This window comes from Rhipicephalus microplus, chromosome 9 (assembly GCF_043290135.1).
Source record: "Rhipicephalus microplus isolate Deutch F79 chromosome 9, USDA_Rmic, whole genome shotgun sequence".
Lineage (NCBI taxonomy): Eukaryota > Metazoa > Arthropoda > Arachnida > Ixodida > Ixodidae > Rhipicephalus > Rhipicephalus microplus.
In genome coordinates this window covers 21,877,612-21,905,539 of record NC_134708.1, presented here as the reverse complement: position 1 = coordinate 21,905,539, position 27,928 = coordinate 21,877,612, and the positions used below count along the sequence as shown (strand labels likewise).

General features: G+C 46.2%; 1 protein-coding gene and 1 long non-coding RNA gene across 5 annotated transcripts in view; one reads left to right on the top strand and one right to left on the bottom strand.

Moving 5' to 3' along the window:
• Window positions 1-1,347: 1,347 nt before the first annotated feature.
• Window positions 1,348-27,378, bottom strand: LOC119186927 (uncharacterized). 4 transcript variants are annotated; one of them, XM_075873300.1, is made up of 6 exons: window positions 27,181-27,200; window positions 24,641-24,755; window positions 21,699-23,571; window positions 19,518-19,693; window positions 17,533-17,579; window positions 1,348-4,192 (listed from the first exon to the last, which is right to left on the bottom strand). In XM_075873300.1, the coding sequence occupies exons 3-6, from the start codon at window positions 23,534-23,536 to the stop codon at window positions 4,055-4,057; spliced, it is 2,199 nt and encodes a 732-aa protein (XP_075729415.1). In that variant the 5' UTR covers window positions 23,537-23,571; window positions 24,641-24,755; window positions 27,181-27,200; the 3' UTR covers window positions 1,348-4,054. The 4 variants fall into 4 exon arrangements, with proteins under 4 accessions (XP_075729415.1, XP_075729414.1, XP_075729416.1 ...); XM_075873299.1 differs by lacking the exon at window positions 27,181-27,200 and adding an exon at window positions 25,222-25,479; XM_075873301.1 differs by lacking the exon at window positions 24,641-24,755 and having other exon boundaries at window positions 27,181-27,378.
• The window catches only part of LOC142771600 (uncharacterized), a 56,299-nt gene continuing 54,617 nt past the window's right edge, over window positions 26,247-27,928 (top strand). The window contains exon 1 of the long non-coding RNA XR_012886013.1: window positions 26,247-26,556. This is a non-coding gene — a long non-coding RNA (uncharacterized LOC142771600). The remainder of the gene's footprint in view (window positions 26,557-27,928) is intronic.

Here is a 27,928-nt window from a genome sequence, read left to right as displayed (position 1 = left end):
AAATGGCCGAAGTTTTTTTTTTTTTTTTCTGGAAAAATTACAACGACGGTCAGAAAAATCTCGACTGTTGCGAGTACTTGCGCGCAGTGCCGGGGCTGCCTGGTGGGCTCCTATTGGACGCTGTTCGCGTCACGTGATGGCGTCGGCAGCGGGGAGGTGAGTATGCTTCCAACTATTTCGATTCGTTGAAGCTGCTAACAGGCGTTGAATTCAATGCAATAAAACTGCTTATAATGCTGGGATAGGCCCTCTCGTTCACACTACCACGACGGCAAAGCAGCTGCACTTACTGTGCCCCCGTGCTGTTGCCGAAATAATTTGCACATTGTACGCCTGAATGAGATAATATATCGATGTCAGGAGGCGGTGAGAAGAGAGAGAGAGAACATATGACAGAATAAAGGATTGCACATGCAGCCCTTGCTATGCTTATTCACATGCAGTGGCGCTGCCAGGGATGGCACATCGTCCCGCCGCCCCCCACCATTTTCTTTTTTCTATAGCATACAGAGCACAACATGACACTAAACCACATATGTTCGAATACCATGCCGCGTCACTAATGCTATGTAGTGAAACTGGGAATGTTGTTGCTTACTAATAAAGCAATCAAACCAAGCCGATCAAGTCCATGCAAGCATGAGAAGCGCAGGCTGGCCCACTTGTTTTATAGGTGCCAGTCTCAGTATGAAACAAGAATTTTCACTGAGGGACTCGTTTACACCAGCTAACATTATTAGAGATACGTGCACAGAAACATCCAACGAAGTGGATGGGAGGCACCTTTGTCCTAGCTCAATAGAGCCTTTTCAAAGCTGTAAAGCCAGCTTTTCTGCAATGCGATTTGCCATCCTAATTGTGGCTAGTCACATTCAGCAAACGCTATGTTCAAGCGCAATTTACTTGCCCTATGGTGTGGGGAAACTTAACGGGCATCTTTGATACAAACACGCATGATATACAAGCCATAGCATGTGCAACTAGGAAATGGTGCTGAAGAACGAGGGGTGCCGCCATTAGTTGGGCAAATATGTAGCACAAGGAAGCGTAGCTGCGGATTATGAAAAAAGCCTGTTGGTAGAGAATCTGAAGAAAACCTTGAAGGTGGTCAGCTCATATTAAACTGGCCTGAAGAGTGACTTTTGTCCCCTTTAATTCTCTTAAACATAATATCTATATGATTAAAGACAACAGTCAACGTCATCTATGCTTTCCCTGGCCTTCAAAGTCAACGTCATCTATGCTTTCCCTGGCCTAAGTGTTCAATTCATTTGCTTGTGTTCAACAAAACACACTTGGTTGTGTTTAACAGACAAGCACCTATGGCAACAACTCTATTGAAAAATATGAAACATGTGAAAGGTTCATCTTTATTTTTACACCTTATGTCACAAAGTAAGAGACAACATAAGTCAATAGATAAAGAGACATGCACATTGTTGGAACCTTACAATCTTGAGCACTTTGAAAATTCATTCTGTAAGAAAAGGAGCGAAAAAGCTTCCGAGGGAAAAAGAACTGAACATTGTAGAAATCTGTACAGATCTGAAATTATTGTAAAGGAAAGAAAATCCATATACGTAGTGAGCCTATAACAACACCCATTGTAGAAAAAAAAACGCAACAATAGGGATCTCGGCGTTGTATGTAGGAGGTCGAATGCTCCGGCCTGCAAAATATCAGTCTTGCCTCCTCGTCCCTTCGATTCACAATTTGGCACACGCAGATGAGGATAGCCGTGGAGTGTGTTTTAACAAGCACACCAAAGGCATGGACAGTCGCCAGCGATGCCGCTATCACGAATAAACTGAGTACCAACAGAAGGGGAAAAAAAAAAAACTAACAAGATGGGACGTGGTTCCACACCCACCTGCTTCTGCGTCAATCGACGTCAATTCATTCATGGTAAAGTACGTCAGGTTGCAATGTGAGCATAGAAAAATACGTAGTGTATAACCACTTCACAACAAAAAAAGCACAGTGGGCAGTGTCCAACACTTCCGTCAAGACACGCTCCTAACTTTACCTGTTAGCCAAGCTTGCAAACTGTGCCGAAGAACAGGCATAACAAAGAATTCAAGACTCGCGCATTCTCGAGGGTCATGCGTGGATCAATATAAGTACTAATTGCACAAGTGGTTCGTTTGCCACCATTGCGCACATGGCACCAAGCTAACCTGTTCGCTACAATTCGGCGAAGCGGGACGTCCCAACAAACAGAACCTGTCAATCAATTTCATCGAAAAGCATTACCAAGTGGCTTCGTTTCACATAGACTGCCAACAGTGCTGAAGAACATGTGTGGCAGAGAAGCCGGTGAACAAAGAAACCTTAGAAACATATATGTTTTCCAACACAGTTTGCAGTCTAATTTTTAGTTACTTTATAACTGATTTGTTAGTAGTGTTACCACTGATTATGGGTACTACGTGTTCAGTTACATAACGCACAGTGTCAATTCATATGAGATACGTTTATACATAATAATACCAGTTTCATCTGAAATTACATCACAGATAAAAACCATTGTCAATGTGGGCCTGTGTGCTAAAAGCGCTAGCTTTCAGGTAAACCGCAGCAATCTTTTCATATCCCAAACTGTATATTAAACAATAATGAGGTGAACCTGAAAAAAAAATTTTTCACCTGCTTGCCACTGAGTATGCTTATGAACTTCATCTATTTTATCTCTCCTCTTTAACTAATTTTTGGCATCGAGGTCTGCCAGAATGTTGAAATATATACTCGTGCTTGCTCGCCATACAATTCCGCACAGTGTTGATTCCTGTTAACCGATAAAGCCATTTATTTGAAATGCCACAGCATATGGAATTTCGACTAAATGCTCTTTGTTCCGATTCCAAATGCACTTATGTGGGTTAGCACCAATTTACTTCCGTTCACTTAATAAGAACTCTTGTCAAACTTTAAAAACATGGGCAATGAATATTTCAAGCAATTCGCTTGTTGACATAATTTCCTCCACAATGTACTTGCCATAATTTAGCTCATTAATCGTGGCTTTGTGTTCAGTAGCAAAACTGACACCTATTCACACTCATTTTGTACTAACATGGCAAGCATATGAGCCAATCAATGTTCCCCATTGCATAAACAAATCACTAGCTACTTCTCCAACAACGATTATGGAGTGATAAATGCTTATTAATATTGAGCTGAGTTTTCTATAACTCACCGAAGAACAGTCCGCTAGCTTGACTCTCGGCTCACGTGCCATTCAGGAAAGGCGTGCGCAGTGTTATCTCAAACTGTAAACACGCGCAATCGTGGGCACAAATGTCAAACAATGCCAGATCACACGCAATGCAGAGATTGATTTTCAGTCTGATAAAGCAATGCTTTGCATGAGCGTAATGTGGGCAAAGTTTACGGTCTGGGAGGTAGAGCTAAACTGGCACGAAATGATGAAGAGACGATGTGAATCAGGTATGCTTTGCATCTTTGTTTAGTTATTCGTCACTTCAGCGCTACGACTCCCGAGACTGAACATTTAACTACCGATTTTCCAGCTCGTAAAGAAATTAGACAGCGCCGTTTCAGTTACAGCGCTACCCTGACATCATAGACAACGTTCATTTACCGACATTGATGCTAAAAGCACCCACATGCCAATAAAAAATTTATTGGTGACAGAGCTGTAGAACTGCCAGTACGAAAAAAAGGCGCACGACTGGAATGAAATGAAAGGAATGAAATAATATAACAATGAATATAAACAGAAAGAATATAACAATGCAAAAGAAAACAAATAAAAAATAACAACAAGGACAACAAGCAAGCAGGGTTGTGGAACCAGATTCCCTCCCGTTACGATGTGACATTCCCCCCCCCCCCCCCCACCTAAAAAAAAAATGCAAGGCACAACTAACCGTGGCAACTACACACAATTCATTTCACCCCCCACCCCCCGTTTTCCCAAGGCACGATGTGACGACGTCAAGGTCGTCGAGGCTAGTCGGGCACTCTATAAGAGCGCCGTTATTTCTCTTCGTCGTTTCTTTATGTCTTCTTACTCCTCGTGTATAGAGTCTCGTCACGGAACGGAACGCACGCCGCGTTCTGTAGTCTGCGTAGCCACATCACGAATCGAGCCTTTGGCCAATCGCTCCTGATGCTGCACCGCGTGAAGCTCTTCGGCCATCATCCTGGCAACACGACGAAGCACAGTTTCCTAAAATAAAGAAATATATAGGTATAGAGCAACATGCGGTAACACAAGCCGACATCAACCACCAGTTCACCAACACAAGCTGATATGAGCCGTTCAATCCAACATTAGCAAGTTTGTTATAAAAAAAAGATCGATTATAATAACTCGCTTACGATGGGTTTCTATGCCACAAACATGACGTTTATTTACTCTATTTACAACTACTTCAGAAAGCAGAGCATCTGTGTTCGCTGTCGAAAGGTCTCGGACTTTGGCGATTCAGTTCCCCGCACAGACCTCTCTAGCTCCGGCTATTTTAGCTCCGCCGCCTAGCCTAGAAACGGTCATTCTGGTTCAGCAAGGGGGAAGTCAGCGGTCCCAGTCACTCAGCCTTGTTTATGGGAATCGCGAAGCGTCGGTCAGAAACCCCGCGACGTTCAGGAATGGAAAGATCTTTTAACAAGGTTTCACCACGGTGTACATGAGGTCCATAAGAGCGTGACATACGCAAGAACGCCCTGTTCAGCACAGTGCACACTAAAAAAGTACCAAGTGGGCACTCTGTGCAAAAGGTCTATGTCAACCACCTGGTGCTCTCCAACGCACACTCACATAACACGGAACACAGGCCGCCGACAGTAAGTTGCCACCACCAAAATGCAGCCACCTTAGCCAGGACTGGGCTCGCGACTTCCATGTCTGCAGCCGACAACTGTAACCACTGCACCAACGCGGTGGACCACCAATGCCAGCGGTTTCACACATGACAAAACGGTTCAAAAATTTTCCACGTGCTCTCTTCCTACAGGGCCAGCTTGGCACAAGCGTGCCGGTGCAAAACAACCATGCACCAGACGACTATAGATGCGAAGTGCGAAAAAAAAAAGAAGAAAAATTACGAAAAAACTTTTTTTTCGTTTTATTTCGGCACAGTGTAAAATATTGGCCAAAATTTCTAAGGGCGAAAAGGTACAGAAATGAAGCTTAGGCATTGAAAGTGAAACCAAAACATCGCACATCATACCAAAACACCAAATGACGGTGGATCACTCATCAATCGATTCAATCAATCATCAATCAATGAATCAAGAGTCGTAACACTACAAATAACGAAACCAGAGAAACATATGACTGCTATATAAACAATTTACAGTATTTACTCAATTCTACCGCGCCCTCAATTGTAATGCACACCTGGTTTACACGACAAAAAAGAAAAAGTAAGACATCGATTGCAACGCGCACCCATTTTTCTCGTTGGCTTGCACGATCACACCACTCGAAAAAACTACTCCTTTCAGGAGCGTCTTACATTTAAATATGAGGTACGAGAGCAGCTTGTGCCCATCTGACGTGTAACAGAGCATTGCCGTCACTATTGTTTTACCGTGGACCGATGTCAGCACGCGAACTTGCTTCGCCCCCTTCTTCTCGACGGTTGTGGTGCCAGGCATGTCGAAGTAAAGAGGCGTCTGACCGGCATTCCCGATTTGCCCAAGCAGGTAGCCGTTGTTGTGCCACAAGCTTAGGACGAACTTCTTAAAACTGTGAAGCTTTTCATCGTACTCCTCCGGAAACTTTTCGCATATGCCCGTTCGCCTTTAAAGGAAAAAGCCTTTCCTCTTCATAAGTTAGTTAGCCAGCACCTGCTCGCTTTAAATTGGCTCCACATTAGCCCTTTTTCCAAGGCTAACTGCATAGCCTGCACTTGGAGCAGTTCTGTCGTCACGGGTGGCTGTGCCGCTCGCTGCTCAAGCAGATACTCGCCGAGCAGCTCTTCAATTTGCGGAAACCAACCCTGCTGTGGTCCACTGAAGCTTTTGCGTAAAACTTTGTTGTCGACAATCTTCTGCTTTTGTTTCCGCCAGTTTCGCACGCACGTTTCTGGAACTCCGAACGACCGCGATGCGGCCCGATTTCCGTCCGTTTCTGCACACGCGATGACTTTTAAAAGCGGCATCGTGTGCACTCGAGTTTTTGGAGTCGGCCCTTCCATGCCGTCGATGCTAATGCACTACAAGATGACGAACTCCTCAGCACACGTACGAAGTGCCGCACAGAGGAAACACATAGGCAAAAATGGCCGACGCGCTATGCTGACGCACGTAGCAGGCGGCCATTTTGAAAATGCCGATGGCAATAGAATGACCGTATTCATTTTTTTTTCGTACTCAATTCTAACGCGCATGCGATTTATGAACTCGCTTAACCGGAAAAAAGGTGCGCGTTAGATTCGAGTAATTACGGTATCAATCTTGAGGACAGGATAGAAGGTAAGCTTTGACATATTTTTCGAAAGATCTCAGAGACAAAGATTTCGGAGCGATTTCTATACCATGTGATTGTTTATTGAGAAGACTGGGAATTAAATATGTAAGCGCTTGCGTTCAACACGCGGTTCGGACAAATGGAATTCTATAATGGTCGTATCTTAATTCATAAGGCACATCGCTACTAGATTGCAGATCGCTACTAGATCATCGACATCACATGAAGTCGGCTCCTCCAGCATCAGCTTAGCTTGAGTCTATAGTTGCGTAGCTTCATTGATCGTGTGTGATCTGATGTGGTCATGTTGCGGGGGGGGGGGGGGGGAATGTTTTGGTACCCGTTATTGTTCAGTTTTGACTTTCCCTCATACATTGCTGCTACCTGTGGGGGAAGTCTGCTTAAAAATCAGTGTGCAGTTTCTGCAATGCTTTAGGCCACACAGAAAGAAGTATTTGAGGAGGAGAAACTCCCAGGACGTGCCAGCAGGCGAGGGCAACGTGACAGCATCACGGAGGGATGTGGTTTGCGGCAACGCTCAGCAGGTGATGATTTTGACGTGTTGCCATCTTTTACACGCGCTTCTATGAACGCTACACATAAAAATCATAATAGCGCCTCATGCACAGCAAAATTTTCCCCATTTTTGTGTGTAACATGAATGACTAGATGCAACAGATATTTCAGCATCAATATTAATTGATAGATACTACTAGAATTACGAGCCGCAAAGCGATCAAAACGAGCTGCTAGTAATGGCTCAGGAGTAGACAACGTCCGCAGCATGTTTTTTGCTCCTCGCTCGCATGTCGTGGGTGTGCATGCGCGGGTTACATCGGGAGAAAAAGTTCCCCACAAGCTGCCGCAAATCCCTTCGCAATATGCAGGCTTTCTGTTTCTTTAATGCACTCCCTTCATCTGTGGTGCTCTCAGTACCTTCAGTGCGTTGTGCCAGCTGTGCCGACTGATTGCACGCCCTTTTCACGTCGCGACAAGGGAGAACGCTTTGCAGAATTCGAACAAGATGCTTCTGCAGGATGAGGCGGAAACATGGTCTGCCAAAATGCAACAGCAATTACACATCCTGCAAGGAGAATGTAGTTAGTGACCCAATGACATTGGAAATGTGGGCTCGCACCATACCTAGGAAAGATCGCCAGCTGAAGCCTCGTGACTACGTTTGTGGAAAGCACTTCTCGGATGGCGACTCTGCCCAGCCACTTTACATGACACTGCATGACATTCATAGTTCTTTTTTTCAAAGTAGCTTCCAGCAGTGTTGTAGCTCTGAAGTCGAACAGCTGCGTGCAATGAAGAATGTGTGGATGGGATTCCTACCTAAAACATGCCTAGAACTGCAAACATTTGCATCTTTCTTAATTTCACAGTCATAGAGAACGCTGATTTTTCCTTCCCTAATAACGATGCTGATGTCAGCCTTCCAGGGAAACGAGTTTTTATGTTGTCGCGTTAAAATTTGGAGCCGGATAGAAACACCCAGTCGGACGTGAAGCACGAACGGCAAATTGGAGTGCAGTGGCCTTGAATGAGAGCGCGATGAGAGGGGCGTGCAGGTTTTACCTTCTTCGTTAGCGGAGTTTCAGGACAGAGGGCTCATAAGTGCTGTGCCCGATTTCGTGACTTTTTCAGGGCGCTTCAGCGAGCGCAGTTTCGCCTGCTCGAAAATTCTTGCTCCGTGGCTTGGGCTAATTCAAGAAGCGTGGATGTACTTCACGGTCAAGGAGACCGGTAGCGGGAAACAGGTCTGTAAGCACTGGCACAGCAGCTGCGCTTTTCCAAGTGCATCTTGAGATGATGAAAGCTACAGATGAATGATGATGATGTTTGATGTTTTGTGGCGCAAGGGCTATTTCACGGCCAAAGAGCGCCAGTTCATCTTACTAAAAATATGGACAATGATTGTGATAAGCGGCTGTATAACGGCCATAAAATTCCTCGCGGTAAGGCGGGTAAGAACATACAAGTAATAAAATGATGACCATGCCGTGAAAGGTGTGTGTGGTGTGAATAGATGACAAAAGTTGGTGATAATAAAAGACGATGGTGGATATGTATGGCATTAGCACAAGTGCCTCACTCGTTCATACCCTTGCGTCCAAGGGCTGTGAGGCAAGTGCTTTATTGTGTAGCCACCACAGCAAAAACCTCTCTGGAGAGGTCGTGCTACGGAATGCCCGGGTATATGATATGAAAACTATGAATTTCTTGTAAAAACACTAACAATGATTTATGACTAAAAAGCGGTTCCCTACCGACGAACATTGCAGGGTGTAAAGGTATATGCTGTCGATAGAGTAATGGAAAATGTTGTTTTCTTAGAGTTTCTAAGTGTTTGCACTGGATTAACATGTGAAGGACTGTTAATGCTTCACCACATCTGTCACACAATGGTGGATCATCACCAGACAAAAGATAAGTGTGTGTCGCGTATGTCTGTCCTATCCCGAGTCTCGTTAGTATTATATCTGTATGACGCGATTTCGATACGGGCAGCCAATGACCAAGGTGTGGTTTAATAACGTGTAGTTTGTTTTGTGTGTGTGTATCCCACTTGCTCTGCCAGTATACCCTGAGGTTTCGTTTGAGAGACGGCTTAAGATCAAGGGCCGGGATTGATATGGGTGTAGGGGCAGTGCTTTTGTGGACGAATGCAGCGAGCTGATCCGCCATCACGTTGCCTTGAATCTCACGGTGCCCTGGCACCCAGCGCCACTACAACATGTTGTTTGAGTGTGTAGAGTGTGCGCAAAATGGAGTAAAGTGAGACAAGCACTGGGTTTTTGTGTTTTTTTAAGAGTGTGCAGAGCCGTTACCACACTGAGGGAGTCCGTATAAATTACTGCTTTTTGTATTTGTAATTGCTTGATGTGTTTAGCCGCCACAAGTATCGCATAAGCTTCCGCTGTGAAGATACTTGTGTCTGGATGTAGAGGGCCAGCATCCGAAAAAGATGGGCCAACAGCAGCGTAGGACACAGAGGAGTTAGACTTGGAGGCATTTGTAAAGAACTCGGGACGTGTGTATTTGTGTTGAAGTTCCAGGAAGTATGTTCGGATATGGGCAATAGGCGCATGTTTTGTAACTTCTAGAAAAGACACATCGCAGTGTATAGTCTGCCATTGCCACAATGGCGGGTATGCTACAGGAGCCATTAAACTGTGTTCAAGTGAGACTCCAGTTTCCTCAGCTAGACTCTTCAGGCGAACTGAGAAGGGCTGCCTCATCGTAGGCCTGTTTTAAACCAGAATTGAGCTCGACAAATCATTAATAGTAGAGTATGAGGGGTGCTTCTTGTCTGCTTTCACCTTAAGGAAATAAACGAAGGACATGTAAGTTTTCTGCGAATGAAGCGACCACTCATTTGACTCAACATAAAGGCTTTCTATGGGGCTGGTGCGAAAAGCACCCGTAGAAAGGCGGATGCCCAAATGGTGCACGGGGTCCAGCACCTTCAAAGCACTTTGAGTCGCAGACTGATAAGCAACGGCCCCATAATCTAAGCGGGTGCGAATGAGGCTTCTATATAGGTTCATGAGACATTGCCTGTCACTACCCCACCTAGTACGTGACAACACTTTTAAAACATTCATGGCTTTTAAACACTTTGTTTTTAGATACTTGATGAGCGGTACGAAGGTCAACTTGTTGTCCAAGATTAATCCCAAGAATTTCTGCTCCGTATTAACAGACAGACGTTGACCGTTCAGTTCAATGTCGGGTTCTGAGTGCATGCCTCTCTTTCGGGAGAACAAGACACACGTGCTTTTTGGTGGGTTCAGTCGGAATCCGTTTTCCTCTGCCCATTTGGAGACCTTGTTTAAACCTAACTAAACCTGCCGCTCACACATTGCCAGATTGCAAGATCTAAAGCCAAGCTGGACGTCATCGACATATGTACAATAAAACATATTGCGAGGAATGGACAAGCGCAAGGAATTAATTTTGAAGAGAAAAAGTGTGCAGCTAAGTACACCACCTTGTGGCACGCCTGTTTCCTGGACAAATAATTGGGAAAGAACCATGCCCACTCGGACACCGAATGTCCGGTTTGACAGGTAATTTTCGATTATGTGAAACATTCTTCCGCGCACGCCAAGGTGGGACAGATCTCTTAGAATTCCAAAACGCCATGTTGTATCATAAGCCTTTTCGATATCGAGGAATACAGAGAGAAAATATTGTTTATGAACGAAGGCGTCCCTGATCTGTGCCTCGATACGAACAAGATGGTCTGTGGTGGATCTACTTTCTCGAAACCCGCACTGAAATGGGTCGAGCAAATTGTTTGTTTCAAGGATATGTACAAGTCGGCAGTTTATCATTTTTTCGAAGACTTTGCACAAGCAGCTTGTTAGTGCAATAGGCCTATAACTCGAAGGTAAAGAAGGGTCCTTGCCCTCTTTCAAAATGGGAATAATAATAGCCTCTTTCCAGGAGGTAGGGATAGTGCCAGAAAACCAGATAGCATTGTACAAACAAAGTAAGGTTTTTCGTGTTTCAATTGGTAGGTTTTTTTAACATTTCATACACCACACGGTCAGAACCTGGGGCAGAAGTACTGCAGGAGTTTAGAGACGTTCACAGCACAGCTAGACTGAAAGCTTGGTTATATACCTCGTATCTAGAGCATTTGTGTTCGAGTTTCTGCTTTTCTATTCTTGTTCTGTATTTTTGGAAAGTGTCAGTATAGTGGGATGAGCTGGACACCTCTTCGAAGTGTGCACCGAGGAAGTTTGCCTGATCTTCCAAGGTATCACCCAAGGTATCACCCTGAGTGTTTACGAGTGGAAGTGCGTGTACTTGTTTTCCAGCTATCCTACCGACCATGTTCCAGACTTTAGCCTCCTGTGTGTATGAATTGATCCTTGACAGAAACTCCTGCCAGCTTTCTCTTCTGGCCTGCCGACGCGTTCTCCTGCCTTGAGACTATTTTCTTGAAGGTGTCAAGATTTTCGGCTGTCGGTGAGTTCCGAAGCAGCCTCCAAGCTGTTTTGCTGTTTGCGCGCGTTTCGGCATTCAGAGTTCCACCATGGCACACGCCGCTTTCCAGGGTGTCAATTTGTTTGTGGGATGCATTTTGTTGCAGCATCAATCAAAAACGCTGTGAAGTAGTTGACAGCAACATCAATGTTCAAAGTACATATGTCATTCCAACCTAGACGAGCGATGGCATAAAACTGTTCCCAGTCGGCTCTATTTATGAGCCACTTGGGAACACGTGGTGGGCACTCAGTTACTGTACTTGTGCTCAAAACTACGGGGAAGTGGTCACTTCCGTACAGACTACTGACGACTTTCCACTGGAGTAGAGGAACAAGAGATGGAGATACTATGCTTAGGTCTATGGAGGAGTAAGTGTTATTAGCGAGATTATAATAGGTTGGTTCTTTTCGATTTAGGAGACACGCGCTCGACGAGACAAGGAACTGTTCGATCAGTCGATCTCGCACGTCATACCGAGAGTCACCCCATAGCCTGCTATGCGCATTAAAGCCTCCAAGGAGAACAAAGGCTACGAAAGTTCATCAATTAGAGAGTGTAAATCACATTTTTGCAGCTGATAGCTAGGAGGAATGTAAATAGTGCAGATTGTGATCAGTTTATCAAAAAGAACTGCTCGAACAGCCACTGCCTCAAGGGATGTTTGGAGTTGTAAGTGTGTGCATGTAATTCCTTGATTCACTATGATGGCAACACCTCCAGATGATGTCATGGCATCAACATGGTCCTTTCGGAAAATAACGTATTTACGAAGAAAATTTGTGTTTTAAATTAAGGTGTGTTTCTTGTACACACAGCACTTTTGGTGAGTGTTCGTGTAAGAGTTCTCGGATGTCGTCAAGGTTTCTGAGAAGGCCCCCGACGTTCCTTTGTATAATTTGAGTGTTCATGGTGAATGTAAAATAGTGCTGTGTGTACGAAAAGCGAGTGGCTGTTCAGACAGGGAGTTTGAGTTCACTTAACAGGGCCATCACCAGGCCCTTTTATCTGCTTTTTTGTTTTCTTGGCGCGCTCCAAGGAGCCACGCCGCTCTTTCGGCACCAAGGGTACCGATGCATCCATTGCCTCCTCAGAGGCACTGGATGCCCGCACGTGCGGGCTGTTAGTACGAATTTCGGGCCTCGCCTGGTGAGGCGAGGCCTTGAGACCCGAGGACTCTGGAGTCTCCGGTCTCTGTTTGGGAGTAGGCGGTGTAGCCTGGGCTACAGCCGCCTTGAGGGCAGGTGCCACAACCACCAGCTCGGTATGCGCGGGCCGAAGGAGTGGCGAGAACTGGTGCGGCGGTGCCCTCTGACGCGCCGCATCAGCGTATGTAGGCCCATAGAATGGAGCGACTCTTCGCCGTGCTTCCTTAAATGTAATGTTCTTTTTCACCTTCAACGTAATTATTTCTTTTTCTTCTTTCCAGTATGTGCAGGAGCGTGAATATGCGGCATGGTTTCCCTCGCAGTTTACACAGTGTGGCAGTTGTTTGCAGTTCTCAGACACGTGGCCTAGGACTCCACATTGTGCACAAGTCTGGCGACCACGACAGGTTTTAGAGCCATGGCCATACCTCTGGCATTGGAAGCAACGACGAGGGTTTGGTATGTACGGCCTGATAGATGTCTTCGTGTACCCTGTTTGAATAGATTCCGGTAGTTTACTGGATGCAAACGTGAGTATTAAGTGTTTTGTCGATGTTTCCTTATTATCTCTTCTCATGATGATTCTCTGTACATTAGTGACATTTTGGCTCTTCCACCCCTCCAAAAGTTCAGTCTCAGTCAAGTCAAGTAAGTCCATGTCAGATACCACTCCGCGAGTTGTGTTCATTCATCTATGTGGTGTTATGGTTATTGGTATGCCACCGAAATCTGAAAGACGGTCTAGCTTTTCAAATTGTTCTTTGTCACGGATTTCGAGAAGGTCTCCACTAACCATTTTGGTTACCTTGTATCCTGTGCCAAGAGTTTCGGTAAGACATCTAGAAACTAGAAAAGGAGAGACGGTCCTGGCTTGCTTTTCAGTTTTTTCACAGTGGATGACATGAAAGTGAGGATGTTTCTTTTGGCTGGTTGAAAAAATTTATATTTTCGGTGCGTACCCGCTTTAAGCCGGTGCGATCAGACAGTAGGGGGAATGCTCTATGCATGCTCGTCTTATTTTTGTTCAGCAGCGTTGGCGGCCACCCACCACAGAGCCCAACGAGGGGACGCTACAAGTTTGCGGATGCTGAAACCTGCAGACGCCAGCCGTACAACGCCAATATAACCCAATGCGCCTAGATCAAGGTAGGCTATTTGCACAGGGTTAACCCTAGCCGCCAGGAAGTTTGGAAGTAAACGGAAGAGAGTAGAAGACAGGACAGATAAATAGTAAGAGATAAAGACGAAGATGTAGGGAGAGAGAGATAGGAAAAGGCGACTGCCGATTTCCCCTGGGTGGGTCAGCCCAGGGGTGCCGTCTACGTGTCTACGTGAAGCCGGGGCCAAAGGGGTGTGTTGCCTCTGTTCGGCTCAACCCCCAGGATCCCCTTTTCCCCGGACACGGCAAAGCCACGCACGGCTAGGCGTGGGAGGGAGTAGAAACTCCCCCGTTAGCTCGGGTCCGTGGTGTCGCTACACACCAAATGCCTACTTGCGCAGGCGCCCCTGCGGGGAAGCTACAGATGAACTCAGGGATGCTAACTCTGAATAAGAGTTGGGACTTCATCTTTTTACTATCTTGATCTTTAGCCGAAGCCATGACCAAATTCTGGGTTCTTTGTTCTAATCGCCATAGCAACTTTAGGAAGCCGCACCCATTCAATGAGAGCTAAATGAGATCGCGGTGATGCTTCTAGCTGCCTTCGATCTGTTGAATGCCGCATTCGTTTGTAAAAGAAGGAAAAAAAAACATTTAATTTCAGTTATTTACACTACAAAAGCCATTGCTTTTGACACTTGGCAAAACTATTGCCATATGCTAAAGAAACTTATTTTTTATTTTTCTCAAGATTTCGAAAAAAAAAAACGTGAAAAGAAAAGGTTTTCTTCTAATTCCTCAAAATTGCCAGAAATTTTGCATCTTTACAGACAACACAGCACGCAGACGTGGATGTCATTAAAACTTTCCTATGCACATATGTCTGTGCAAGGTAGATTGTGTTTTCACCTTGAAAAACGTGTGAAAATTAGAAAACTGTTCCACAGCTTGCACCGTGTCGGCATTGTGCCAACCATTTCTAGTACCCGCACCACACCACCGGATTGGAAACGCACAATTTCTGAGCATCCCGTGCCTCATCACGAACGAGTACCTCGCGTAACGAAACTACAGTAATACCTCGTTAACTCAAACTCTCATATCTCGAAAAATTTGCTAGGGAGAAATTTTCACCAGCACCGAACACGTTCCTGTACGTCCCATGTACATTTTTCCCTTCATCTCAAAGTATTTTTGGGTCGGATAGGGGCAACACGAAACCTTGACTGGGAGTGGAACGAAAATTCCGCCGCCGCAACATTTCACAAGGTTTGCGCAATGCTGCCATGCCTGAAATTAGTAGATTTTTTTTCTTATTTAGCCGCGCCTGCGACTACATCAATGCTTTTCCCGAATGCAAAGTGCGCGAAGTCTCAGCCCTGCAACATATCAACTTTGTGAAGCAACCCTGTGGCACATCATGTGACACAGGGGCCGAGCAGGGACGCCCTCTGGCCATGCTTCGCGTAGTTTGCCTTGTTCGCTTTGTGTAGTGCACATAATTTTCCCCGACGTGTGACTTCCGTTCATCTGCGCAAACCACGTGGTAATTCTTTTTTGCTCACTGCAAGTGCGGTGCTTGTGATTTTCCCTGAGGTGTGATTTCCGTTCATCTGTGTAAACAGAGCAGTACAGATTTTTCACCGACTGTGAGGAACGGCAGCTTAGCGTGAGTGCAGCAAGCACGGTGTCGAAGCAGTGCAAGTTTCTAACGCTAAAAAAAGAGGTTGCCCTCATTAAGGAAATGGAGAAAGGAGACCGAATGAAATTGAGCATCGAGCAGGAATTCGGAATTCCTTTTTCTATGCTTTCGACGATGCTGAAAAACAAGCAGAAGGTGCTGGATGAACTTCAGCAGAGACTGTGAGAAACTTTGTCAAGAGGTTATCAAGCTTAGAGGTAAGGGTGCCGCCAAAAATTATGCTGTTTGAGCAGAATGTGGCGGTGACTGGAGAAATGACGGACGCCAAAATTGCTCTAACGGCCACTAACTTAGAGGACGGAGGAGACGACGATGCAAACATCTTCAGAGACGAGAAATTAGCTGTGCTTGCTTTGAAATAACGTCGAGTGCAACGACAAAGAAGATCGACTGATGCGATGCGTCAAGCAGCTAGAGGACGCCTGTCTAGGCCCGAGTACGACCGGAAAGCAGAGGAGCATTCGGCAGTTTTTCTAGGCTAAATAAAATGGCAGCGCGGCGAAATCCAGCCGGTTAAAGCCTTTTGTACGCCTATTTTTTTCTATTTTACACCTGCAAGAGAAAAAAAGAGTACAAACTGCTATTAAAGAGCCGGCAAGTAATAATGATTTTTCTGAAAAGTGCTTTTTCCTGGCGATCAGTGCAACTTTGCTTATCTCGAAAATCCATTTATCTTAAAATGTTCCTCGGTTTTCACAACTTTGAGTTAGCGAGGTATTACTGTAAAGTTGAAACCCGCTACAATAAGATTGATGAGGCACGGAAAAATTTTCATTGAAGCGAAATCCAAAAAAATATAGTTGACCTAAACTAGCAAAACAAAGGAAGTTTTATTCCCAAAATTCAAATAGTGTCGGCTGCTTTGTTTTCTTTCCCAGCAGCATCGTCACGCAATGCTCGCACATGCATAGTGACAGCAAGTTGAAATGCACACTGAAACAATGGCTTCCGTGAACTAACCAAAAAGTTGCACGTTTAGCAGTTGTCCGCCGTCAAAAGGTATCCGACAACACCGAGAAGCAGGCGTGGTATTACGAAGTGGTAACTTGCGCGTTATTCTATGATAGTCTTGTCATCCACTTGCCGTGGCAGGCTGATTTTGTTAACGCGGATGAACAGTCATTCTGACCTGTGACCACACTGGCGAAGTGTATAAAGAACAGAAAGGATTTTCATTGAAAAAGGCATCGTTTCGAGATTGCGCCCGGCAGCCGTATGGGCAACCGAGCAACTGAACTTCAGCTTTGGATTGTCTGCGGCTAAGAATCAAGCCAGTGGTAAAAGCAGGGCAATCTCATTGCTATCTCTATGTAATGGTGCCCCCCCCCCCCCCCCCGCTCTGTCAACGCAGCAGTTTTTGATGGTGCCAGCACACGATTTAAATAATTTCTTACACCTACTTTCATGTTTAAACCATGCATAAAAATGTTCAAGATTGTGTTTACTGCCATGCATTACATATATGGGCCTGAAATTGCATTGCCGACTTTCGTTTAAGCAAATGACAAAAAAAAAGTGTTCATTATGACGATATTTATGCATTTACTCCCAAGGCGTGCTGAGGGGGAATAGTGAATTTTTTCATTGTACCGAAAATTTCCCTGAATCAGCGTTCATTGAAGCAGGCTTTGACTGCAACAGTAGTTGGTGCTTTCCAGCTATTGCAGGACCAGACAAAACAGCAACAGATTGACCACTGTTGAACAAAAATATCAGACCCATTTACGCAGTATCCTAAAGCAATGCACAGGCAATCATGATGTAAGCTATGAGCTACAGGCAAATTTCAAATATCTCACACACTTGCACAAGCCAAACACAATTACGTCAACCCTGTCGCAAAGCAGGCAAAATGACTGGGAATCGAACCTGTGACCTTGAATTTGACAGCAAAGCGCAACAGACAACGGGTAGATTACTTTATGAATCCACTAGCGTGCCAAAAGTTAGACACGTTTCAAGTTTGCACCAATATTTGCATTAAAGTGAGAATGTTGGTGCATCTGGTGTAGCAAATATCATGTGATGCAAGTGATGGTGTTTCTGGTGCATCTTGGAGAAAACATTTTTACTGAAATGCACCAAAAATTGAACGCAGTGAAGCACAAGCTGATGGGTTCGACATTAGGAGTGCAGTACTTACGCTTATGTCGTTGGAAAAGAGAGCACTAGTTGCGAGAGAATTTCCAACTGAAAAAAAAAAAAACACGACCGGGTATTTATAACTGAGCCCCTTGAGTCTGCCAAATGCAAATGAATAGGGACACAGCGACAGCAAAGCCAACATTTAAAAACTAAACAGGACATGCCAAACTAGATGTGGGAGGTGCAATACGCAAATAATAGTGAAAAAACAAAAACAAGAAAAGATGTAGTAGTACATGTGCCAACTTTCAATGCATTTTATTAATGAAAAGGCCAGCCATTTCTCTACCCTTATAAGTTAAGCTTCTGAAACTCAGAAAATAAGAATTGGACCCATGTAGAGTAAGACTAGTTATAACATTATCTACCCTGCAAATAATGGCCAAGAAACGATAACTCCTCGTCACTAAGGCGAAGTAATGAATGGCAAGCTGATGCACCAATCTGCTGTCTTCCTGACGAAGGATGCTTTTGATGTTTCCGTACGACTATGCAACAAGTAAAAGGCACGGACAACAGAGAAGATTTCCCTGCTGTCCGTGCCCTTTTTTTTTGTTCCGCAGTCTTACCGAGTTTGTACCAACTTGCCCTAAATGCTGCTTTTATTCTGATGTTTTGTATTTATTTGCTTCAGCCCCCCCCCCCCCTTTTTTTAAGAAATCTAATTTACTCAAAAAGAAGGGTGCACTGACCACTCCTCGTAATGACATGCCAGAGTGTTGTCACATGCACTCTTCACATTGTCAGCAAACACGTATGTTGTTCTTCAAGAGGACAGCCCTGTCCGTCAAATGTAGATTTTTGTGCAGCCGAGTGCTATTTCGTAGACAAAATCACACTTGCAGTCAGCAACTGAACCATTTTAATTTGACTGGGACACAAGCTTTAAAGAGTTTACAACGGGCAGAAAGGTTTATATTACGTCCAGTTACCATATTTTTCAAGTTACATGAAAGCTTGTATACGCAAAGATTAGTGCACAGTGCTTTTTTTCTCTTTTGAGGCTAAAGCCTTAAGCGCCTCATCAAAGAAGAAAAACTGAGTGTCAGCATTGGGTGGCATCCCATGGCATCCGTGTCAACACAACTGATGTAAAAAATTATCACCAGGCTATCACCATATGATGTCAAGGTGATACAACCAGATAGCCAAATTTCAAAACATATCCTCGACGTCACATTATGTGAACGACACATGATGTCATCACATGACGTCACTTGGTCATAGACTGGCTTATCAGGGAGGCAGTGCAAAACATCCATCAATGATGCATCGCAACACTGTGATGCATCTTTGCATACGATCATCGAACGCCTAGACTCGTCGTCCATCAAACAGACTTATTGCTCGTTCGTCCTCCGAAATGGTACGCTCTAACCCCACAACTTTCACCCTGACAGACCAACCCTGCTACTTGCTGCTCCGAAACACCTCCGCTCGGATGTTCTTCACACACTTCATGACCTTCCAACCGCCCGTCACCTTCGTGTATCGCGCACTTGTGACCAGATCCACCGACGCTTCCGTCAGCCAGGCTTTCACACTCCACATGTGGATACACTGCAGTGTGTGGTCAGTGCCACATAACGCCATCGACGCTCCCCGAGGGTTGCCTTCGATCCCTCGACATTTCAGCAGAACCGTTATTTCGTGTTGGTTTAGACATATTTGGCCAGTTTCCCCTGTCTTCCTCTGGCAACAGGTGCATAGCTGTGGCTATCACTCTGGCTGACTATGCACGTGAAACCGTCTGCATTCGCCTTCTGACCTCTCAATAGAACCACGGAACTCTGGAAATGACAGGTCTTAAAGGATGGGGGGGTGGGGGGGGGAAGCATTTTTACGGAAAACATAGGTACGCTAGGGGGTTGCTCAGTATTATGTAGCGTCGCTATGGCGGCAAAGCTATCAGCAAAGTAGTCTACACAGTGACATGTCTTAATAGTACTCGGTTGGCTGAGAGCTGCATTGTTGTTAACTCACCGCAGATGCCATTTGGAATGGCACGATCGCCGTGAATGCTCCCCGATGGCGAAGACGGCGAAGCTTCGCTGGACGTTGGCGGGAAGGATGGCGGACTGTGGTGGCTCCTTCTCCTGTGTAGGTTGATGCTGTTCGATATACCTGTGTGCGCGGACATGCAGTGGCCCGCCTCCTCCCTGTTACGACAAAAAAAAAAAAAAAAAGGGCGCTGTAGTCATTTGAACAGTTTCACGTGTACAGTGAAGCCGCACGAGTCAAGTTCAAGGGTGTAGTGTACGTAAACAATGACAACTACGAAGCCCGCTGCATTACAGGGGCGGGGCCGGACTCCAGATTATTTTTGACTATCTGGGCTTCTTTCAAACCACATTTACACCAATGTGCGCAGGTTTTATTATTTTTTTAATCACTTAACCTCTTGGGTAAATGTGTCACAGCCGAGAAATAAAACCACAGCTCCATGCCCAGCATTCGTCCTCGTCAACCTATAATATGAACACTACGGGGTGTCGCTGTGTCGCATCTACTCTCTCTTACTGGAAATGTAATATACTTCGCAACGGCTCCACTATATAAGTGCCACCTAAAGCTGTCTTGTTCTCAATCTGCAATTTCAGTACAACTGCCTTGTAATCTAAAGAAGCTAATGTTGACACATGGGTGTGGGCAGCCAGCCACTGCCAATTTGTATGGAACACAAGTACAGCAAAAAGAGGGTCAAGGAAGTACTAACGCCCCTCGTAGTCTAGTACTGGTGAGAACTACTGCCTCAATGGTCAATTGTACTCTATTAATATATCCAGCACTTAGAACCCGCTAAGCTACTGCTTGCATCATTTGTTTAAATTGAATCAGGTGAACACCAAGGCCTGGATCTTGTACACATTACCTTTTCCTCGAGCCATTGGTAGATTGTCCTGCATACGTCACAGACAAGAGACATTCATGCAAGCTTCAACCAATTACATGCAGCGACACCATTTGTTCCTTTTTTTTTCTTTTTTGGAGTGGGTACAAGATCTCGGCCCATGCTACTGCGAGTCAACAACACTTCCCAGGTCGCCTGCAAAATTAAATTTTTTTTTTTTCCATGACAAGCAGCTTTTAACTGCTAAGCATGAGAGTTGACTGAAAAAGTATAAGTGGGGCTCACAGTACGAACATAAGTCCAAACTGCACAAGCCTTGTTTTCTTGATTCACACAGCCCAAAGCTCAGCAAACTGGGGCTCGGGAGGCAGTATTATGCAGCCCTGGGCACATTCCAAGAACCTTGCCTTTGTGACTCACTATCTGAAGGCTGGCATGGATGGAAGTTTTGACCTCAAGTGGGGTTTTAGTACCTATGCTTGTAAATTACAACTTAGCGACATGCATACTGACAACCAAACATCATGACTTTTCTTCTAATTTTTTGCATAATAGTCCATTCGTTTACTTTTTCTTTTATTTCTATGCTAGCAAAGCACTCCACCCCTTTTTAATTAGCCGTTCAGCCTCCACGGTCTACTTCATTCAATGGGGCACTCCCTCTTAAAAGGTTGACAAACCCTGAAATAGCCAATCACCCAATAGCCAGCTGACAATTTCAACATATATGCCTTTCTAGCGCAGGGAATTAACCCTCACATGAAACATTAGCAGAAGACTCTCCAATAGTAAAAACATTTGAAGCGATCTTGAAATTTCTACCTCAAAATAAGTCCACTTTCGATGTCCTAAAAGGTGTACTTTACAACAGTGCAAATGCTATGGGAGAGATTCCGCCTTGTTGGCAAGATATGAAGAGATATCTAGGACAAAGTAACAAGAACTAGAAGGGAGGGAATGACATGCACACCACGTCAGCGCAGCGAAATTCATACATACTTCTGCACTGATTAAAACTTTCCAGAGAGAGCAAGTAAAATACGCAGGTGACCAGCCCACCTTCAAGCATCACACTGTTGTACCCTCCCTGGCACCAGTTTTCACAAAGCAACCTTGGCACTAAAATATGCGAGCTGCAAAAGGTTTGTTTAAAATAACACCAGCAGCCTTGCCTACCACCAAACACCATGAAGACAGAGCCATTCAGCCAAATGCTCTTAGCACTGCTACGTTGTTAGTGATGCTAAAATAAGTGACGGTGTGGAGACTACGGACAAAAGCAGGAAAGGTGTGCAAAGGCAAATCCGACTCACAATTCCAGCTGGAAGTCTTCGTACGAGGGTCCCCCATGACGTGCGGGAACCTTGATCTGCAGCCGACGGCAAAACTCCTCGGGGCTCATCTGAATTACACCCTGGGGTCGCGCCCCCTGCCACACCAGGTCGCACCGCACCTCCTCATGTCCTCCATTGCTTCCAACCATGAAGTCCAGCGACACCGCGTCTCCACAGCCGAGCATCTCACACAGGCGCTTCGTACACCGCACCCCATCGCTGTAAAAAACACCACTGAGGAAGTTCACCTTCAGAGAGCCTACTGAACACGCTTGGTCTTGGACCTCAATTGTGCCACCGAAGTCAGTGACGTCAGTGACAAGCCCTGTTGCGCCCCGAAAGATTACTATGGATGGCTCGACCGACTGGGGCACCGGGCTAAAGGAATCATTCTTGTCAAAGTCAAACAAACTTTTCGTGTCCTTCGGGAGAGGCAACAAATCGGGGCTGACGGGTCGCAAGTACTGCTTCAGTCCATCCACTATCGTATTTGCGGAGGCGGCCGGTAGCCTCGATCCCGCTCCCAAAATGTTGTCGTCCATGTCGTCATCAGTGTCGGCAGCCAGTCGCTCCTGTATCAGGTCCATAATGTCCGATTCGTCGTCTGAAAGGAATACCTCATTACCACTCTCATCAGCAGAATCAAGTCCGTCATCTTTAGGCCCAAACTCACTGAGCCATACCGTCGTCGCCTGCCATTTGACCTTCTCGGAAGGCTTCTGGCTAGGCTTGGCTTCAAAGTGCACGCGATCGTTGATGGCGAACACGTCCGGTAGGCTCTTGATGGTGTCGCGCGGCGGCATCACAACATTGTTAAGGTGAAAAAAGGCGCGGTCACGGTAATTCGTACCAAACTTGATGAAACCAAACTCCGGTTTGACCATCTGTATGAGTCCATCTCGCTTGATGATAGTGCCCGGAGCTATCTCACTGCCTTCCGTCTCGCTACCTGAATGGCACGGAGGAACATTTTGTATGCTGTGTATGGTCGTCACGACCCACTTGGCCCGTGCAGTCGTGTTCTTGTTGAGGTCGGCGTCAAAGCGAATCTTGTCCCCGACGGCCAACACCTCTGGCAGAGCGGGCACAGCCGTCCCGAGGTATCTCTCGATTTCGGCTGCGTGAAAAAACGCGCACTCCTGCTCTTTTTCCAATTTTATAAAACCGAACTCATCCTTCAGAGTCTCTATGGCACCAGTTCGGTTCACGAGTGGTGCAAACACCGGAGTCTGCGACGCCGGCGACGACGAATCGGACGGAGTAGCGGCATTCCCGCCCTTAATACGCGCCACCCTGCTGGCGCGAAATTTGGCCTCGCACTCATTGGGGCCCACCTCCGCGTCTAGAACGACACCGTCTCCGAGCTGAAGGCCAGATGAGAGGAGACTCGAATGCTGTCCGTTTTCAAACGAGCGCAGGCTAAAGTAAACGCTCGTGCTAATTGGGTGCTGCACCGAAATGAAGCCGTACGTCTTGAACAAACGATAAACTTTTCCCTTGGCACCTGTCAGGGTGGTGGTTTCATCATCACTGCCACCCCCAGATGACGATGCTCCCGTCGTCTTGCCGGAACTCTTCGACGTGGTCACGTGAACCTGATCATGGTTGCGAATAACAAAGATGTCTGGAAACTGCTCGAGCACCCGGCGGATGGAGTCGACGTTGCCGCCATACTTCATGCGGATTTCAGCGGGAAGCTGGGACAAGTGGCCAGTCAACTTCTGGATGGAGATGCCCGGGTGAGATTCGACTCGCTTGCGGAGGAACTCCTTGAGCGTCTCGAGCGTCTCGCGCGACTTGCTACTTCCATTCATCATAATCCACAAGGGTGTATGAAGCACACTCTAATGTGCTGCAAAGGAAGACGACACAGTGTCAAACAATGCAAAAGAGTGTTTCTCGGTCAACTCGTCATTCACATCATGAAACAATGCAAAAATGCTTCTCTCTGCCAGATGAAAAATTCGTGAACATGGGTTGTCGCTGGAACCGACAGTTTGACAAGTGTACTTTCCGTCAAGGCAGCCCTGAACTTTCAAGTTGCAGCCTAGAAGAAAAGCTCGCTTGTCGAAACAATGGCTCCAGTGACAACTCGTGTTGATGAATTTTCCGTCTTTTCAAGCTTCCACCTTTTTCCTGAACTTATGCCTTTTCTTTTCCACTATGTTATCACGTCATCAAACAATGCAAAAAAATAAGGAAAAACATAAGTCAACCGCTGAACCCCACATGAACAAGAAATCAAAATAAAGAAATGTCCTTTATTTTAAAATTAGCAGACGAAAGAATGCGCGACGCCAACAAGACTGCTACAAGACAGCTATAATACTACTCATTCAGAAGTTTCACATGCAAACATACTAAAACAAGGGCAAAAACGCAGCCACAGGAGCCACGCATATGTGATGCAGACGCGTCTCGTGTTAAAACTACTGAAAGCGAGTCTATCTCGAAGAGAAAATAGCGCTGCTTGAAAACGCGGTGAAGTACACACGACGATGGGCCCTGATGAGGCTGCTGTAGTTAGCTTCAAAGAACTCTGACCAATTTAACTAGCGCGACTTTCACACTCGGTACTACTTGACGGTGCGGCCAATTGTTTCAGTCGCCACGATGGCCCAAGCGTGGCTAAAAATCACGTGCGCCCACACGTGGCAACCGGTGCCAGATTTCCAAAGGCACAGACGCATTCGGCGGAGATCAATTCGTTATGCAAATCGAACAAAAGCGGGCGTCGGTCACACAGCGGTGCCATATGTCGCGGGAGAAGGGTCGTTTTTGTTCGAGCACATTTCGCATCGCAGTGCAATATACGCACCGATTCTCTCGTTTACGCTTTCTAAAAGCTACTAGCGACAAGCGTAGTATTTACGGCTAGCATGAAGCATGCGCCACCCTTGTTAAGCGGAGAACCGACTTACCAAAGTCACAACGCCGGGCCGGGTGACTAGGAACACCGGCATATAATTTTCCAAGTTGAAAGTTCGGATACGCGAATTAAACTTGACCGAGCGGGACGCACGCTAGATGTGCAGCCTAAAAAAAGAGAGAGAAGAATAACGTCATTGAGCGAAGATAAAAACAAAAACACGGCGTTCGCTAGGATACGTAAGGTCGAAACACCGCCGCTGCTTGCGATCGGTGCCGCGGTAGAATTGATCGGTGCGAAGCGCTTCTCGCGGGTTTAACGACGTGCCACAAACTGTAGCGAACATAAGGCTCGCTTCGCAAAGAAGAAAAAAATAAAGGACAAATGACGCCAGCGGTTTGAATTTGCGCGGCTCGCTCAAGCACGTAGGCCTGAAAGGAACGCAACAAGTGGCCGCTCGTTTGTGGTCACTACCGCGGTAGATCCTTCGGTCCATGGTCGACACAAACGGCACCCCGTCGAAAAAGTCGAAGGCTAGTGTAGATCGGCACAGCACCCATAGCCCGCGGGACGCCTTCGATAACGTTAGATAAGGCGCTACGCATGATTCGATTCGAAGAAGTGCGTGCTTACCTGCGCGATGGGTGCCAACCGTCATGGGCTTGGACCAGCGCACGTGTTAGCGATATTCCGTCTTTTCTCGCACACGCGTAGCGCCAGCGAGTCGTAAATCTTCACAGACAGGCCCGAAACGCTACAAGCGCTCGGTACAACGTTTTACAACTGCAAGATAATGCAGATTATCTTGCGGGGCCTCGAACCCATCGCTCACAGGCGGATATGTCGCGTGTAATTTCCGCCGGCGCTGATCGGTCGATTTTGCCAGGTTGCCTGCACATTTCCGGTGTGCGCGTGCTTCTGGTTTTGCTGACGACACGCCGCTGTGGAACAATGTTGACAATGTTATGACTAAGTGTTCCTCGAACTTTATCTCTCCGGTGTGTGACTCGGCAAGCGAATAGGCACCGTCAAGGTGGCACTGTCGTTGAAATAGCAGAGGTTTAACGTTTCGATCAGTAACTGTCGCTCGATTGTCGCTTAACCTTTAGCGGTGGCCGCGATTCTTTAATGTCACTAAATGCTACATCTCAACCAGCTATCCGTCCCCAACAGATGTTGAATTACGGGCTTGAATGACACGGCAAGCTGGTAAACACAACCACATTTGCGTGATGCCGTGACATAATTCTCTGGGCCTCGCTGTTTTTTGGTGCAATGAAATTATCCGAGTTTTCGACAAGTCGATTAGAACTGCAGTTCTGATCGACTTGTCGAAAACTTGCTTGCGTTTTCAAACAATAAAAACGAATAAAAACCGCAAAGTGCGCGTGTAATTCTATTTATCCTTATTACTGTTAGCTCCGACGTGCGCCCACGTTTTTTTTTTTCCTAACCGCAACTTTCGTTAATTTCATCTTAAGCGGCTTATCACATTGTGGCATCACCGCGGCGCCCGAACCCTCCTCTGAGCGATGGTTATCAAAAGTTCCAAGACCAACCAACGGGAGCTTCATTTTCTCACACCTTTTCTTGGAGCCAACAACGTGTGTATATTAGCAACATTGTGCACCACAAATGGGGCGGGGCAGAGCGGGAAATCAAAGTTTTTGTTGTGCGCCGTAAAGCTTTCCACGAGGTTTTCGCATAGGATCATACGGTGCCAAACCCGGTTGGAGGCAGTTTGGCACCGTATCATGCCTTAAGTGTTGACTTAAAAGCACGAGTTATTTTACGTTCTAGCAGCTAGGCTTGCGTGCGTCTCCGGGCGATTATCCCTGGTACAGCGCCGATAATAGGTGTGCTGTCTCTCGAGAAACGCGGAGTGTCGAAAACGGGGTACGGATGGTCCATTCTGCTGTGCTCGGCTACGGTGAACGTCAAGTGCACTCAAATTTACATTCTTCGAAGGTAAGGTCTACATGTTCTATCACGTATTTGCGAGTGCCTGAATAGGAGCAGCGGCACACAGAGATTGCTGAGGCACAGCCAGTGAAGTACACAGCGCCTCGGGGGGAATCGTGCCGGTGCGGTGTTTTCACCGATTTCAATCCGCAACAAAAAATCGCCGAGCTTCGTCGCCAATGGATAAATACCGTGGACGGACAAGACTACGAGTCCAGTAAATATGCGCGAGTAAGTACTCTTACTGCGTGTATTCAAGCGCGACGCCAACTACCGCGCTTACGAGAAGTTGTCTGGGCACCACTGCGCCATCTTCGGATGCGAACCCGCGCCTGTGGGCAAAAGACTGGGACGCGCACGTTTTGCCATCCTTGACGGTATAAAAACTGCTGTAAAACACGGGGATTGGGGTTATTTAACGTGAACCTAAGTGCAGGAGTCTCAAGCTTATCAACCTACATCGAAAATGCCCGCTAAACCACCGCGATTGAAGAAGCCAGTACTGAGGTGAACGCGCAGGGAAGGCTCGGGTTCAATTTTTTTTATATAAAACTTGCAGCGCTACGTGGAAACGCCCTTCGTCTACATTTAAGTTCGCACAAACTAAGCTATACATGTTTGAAACCTTACCTGAATCATAACTCGTCGGCCAGGATCGCCAACTGCTTCGAGTTCGACGAGGTGACCCAAGTTGTTGGGGCTGTGCTTGCCTCGCGTATCATGCTACGACACCACAAACGAACGCGCGAGACAATGGCACCTTGAGGCGTTGCCCAGGAGCTCCGGTTACGCGCGTGCTCGAGGTGCTACAGTCGAACGCTTCAACCCAGGTTGGGGGGATTTAGTGATGATAAATGAATGTATTTCAGAAAAAGAGAATTTCAAAAACGCGTCTCGTTTTTTTTTTTTTTTTTTTTTGCAGCGCAGGTAAAGTTGCAATAAAAACTGGGGTGTTCACACCAAACCAAATCGAATCTCCGCCACAGGAATTGGGCAAGCCCAACTACCGAGTAGTACCGTATCCAGGGGGTGTGCCCCCCCCCCCCCCCTCCTCTTTGCAGTTTTTTTTTTTTTTTTTGTCGCCATGGCACACGTAGCACGAAATGACCGTTTGCCTTCCCAGCTCCCCCCTTCAAATCAAGGAGCCCCCCCCCCCCCCCCCTGCCACCAAGTACAACACACGCAAGTGTTCACATGATCGAAATGGGAAAAGAAATGAAAATATTTTTAGGTAATAATCACATAAAAAGATGGAAAGAGGGAGGAAGAGACATGAAAGAAAAAATTGAGCAAAGCCAAGAGAGAAACAAAGAAAGGGGCAAAGAGAGAGATAACAAGGATGATAGATGTGGAAACAGACACAAAATATATTTAAAAA

Excerpts from the sequence above, each read along its gene's own strand:
- LOC119186927 (XM_075873301.1), bottom strand. The coding sequence starts at position 23,536 with ATGATGAATGGAAGTAGCAAGTCGCGCGAGACGCTCGAGACGCTCAAG. Across the intron at positions 19,694-21,698 it reads GAAGACTTCCAGCTGGAATT|GGAGGAGGCGGGCCACTGCA; the intron begins GTGAGTCGGATT and ends TTGTCGTAACAG. Across the intron at positions 17,580-19,517 it reads CATTCCAAATGGCATCTGCG|TTGGAAATTCTCTCGCAACT; the intron begins GTGAGTTAACAA and ends TTTTTTTTTCAG.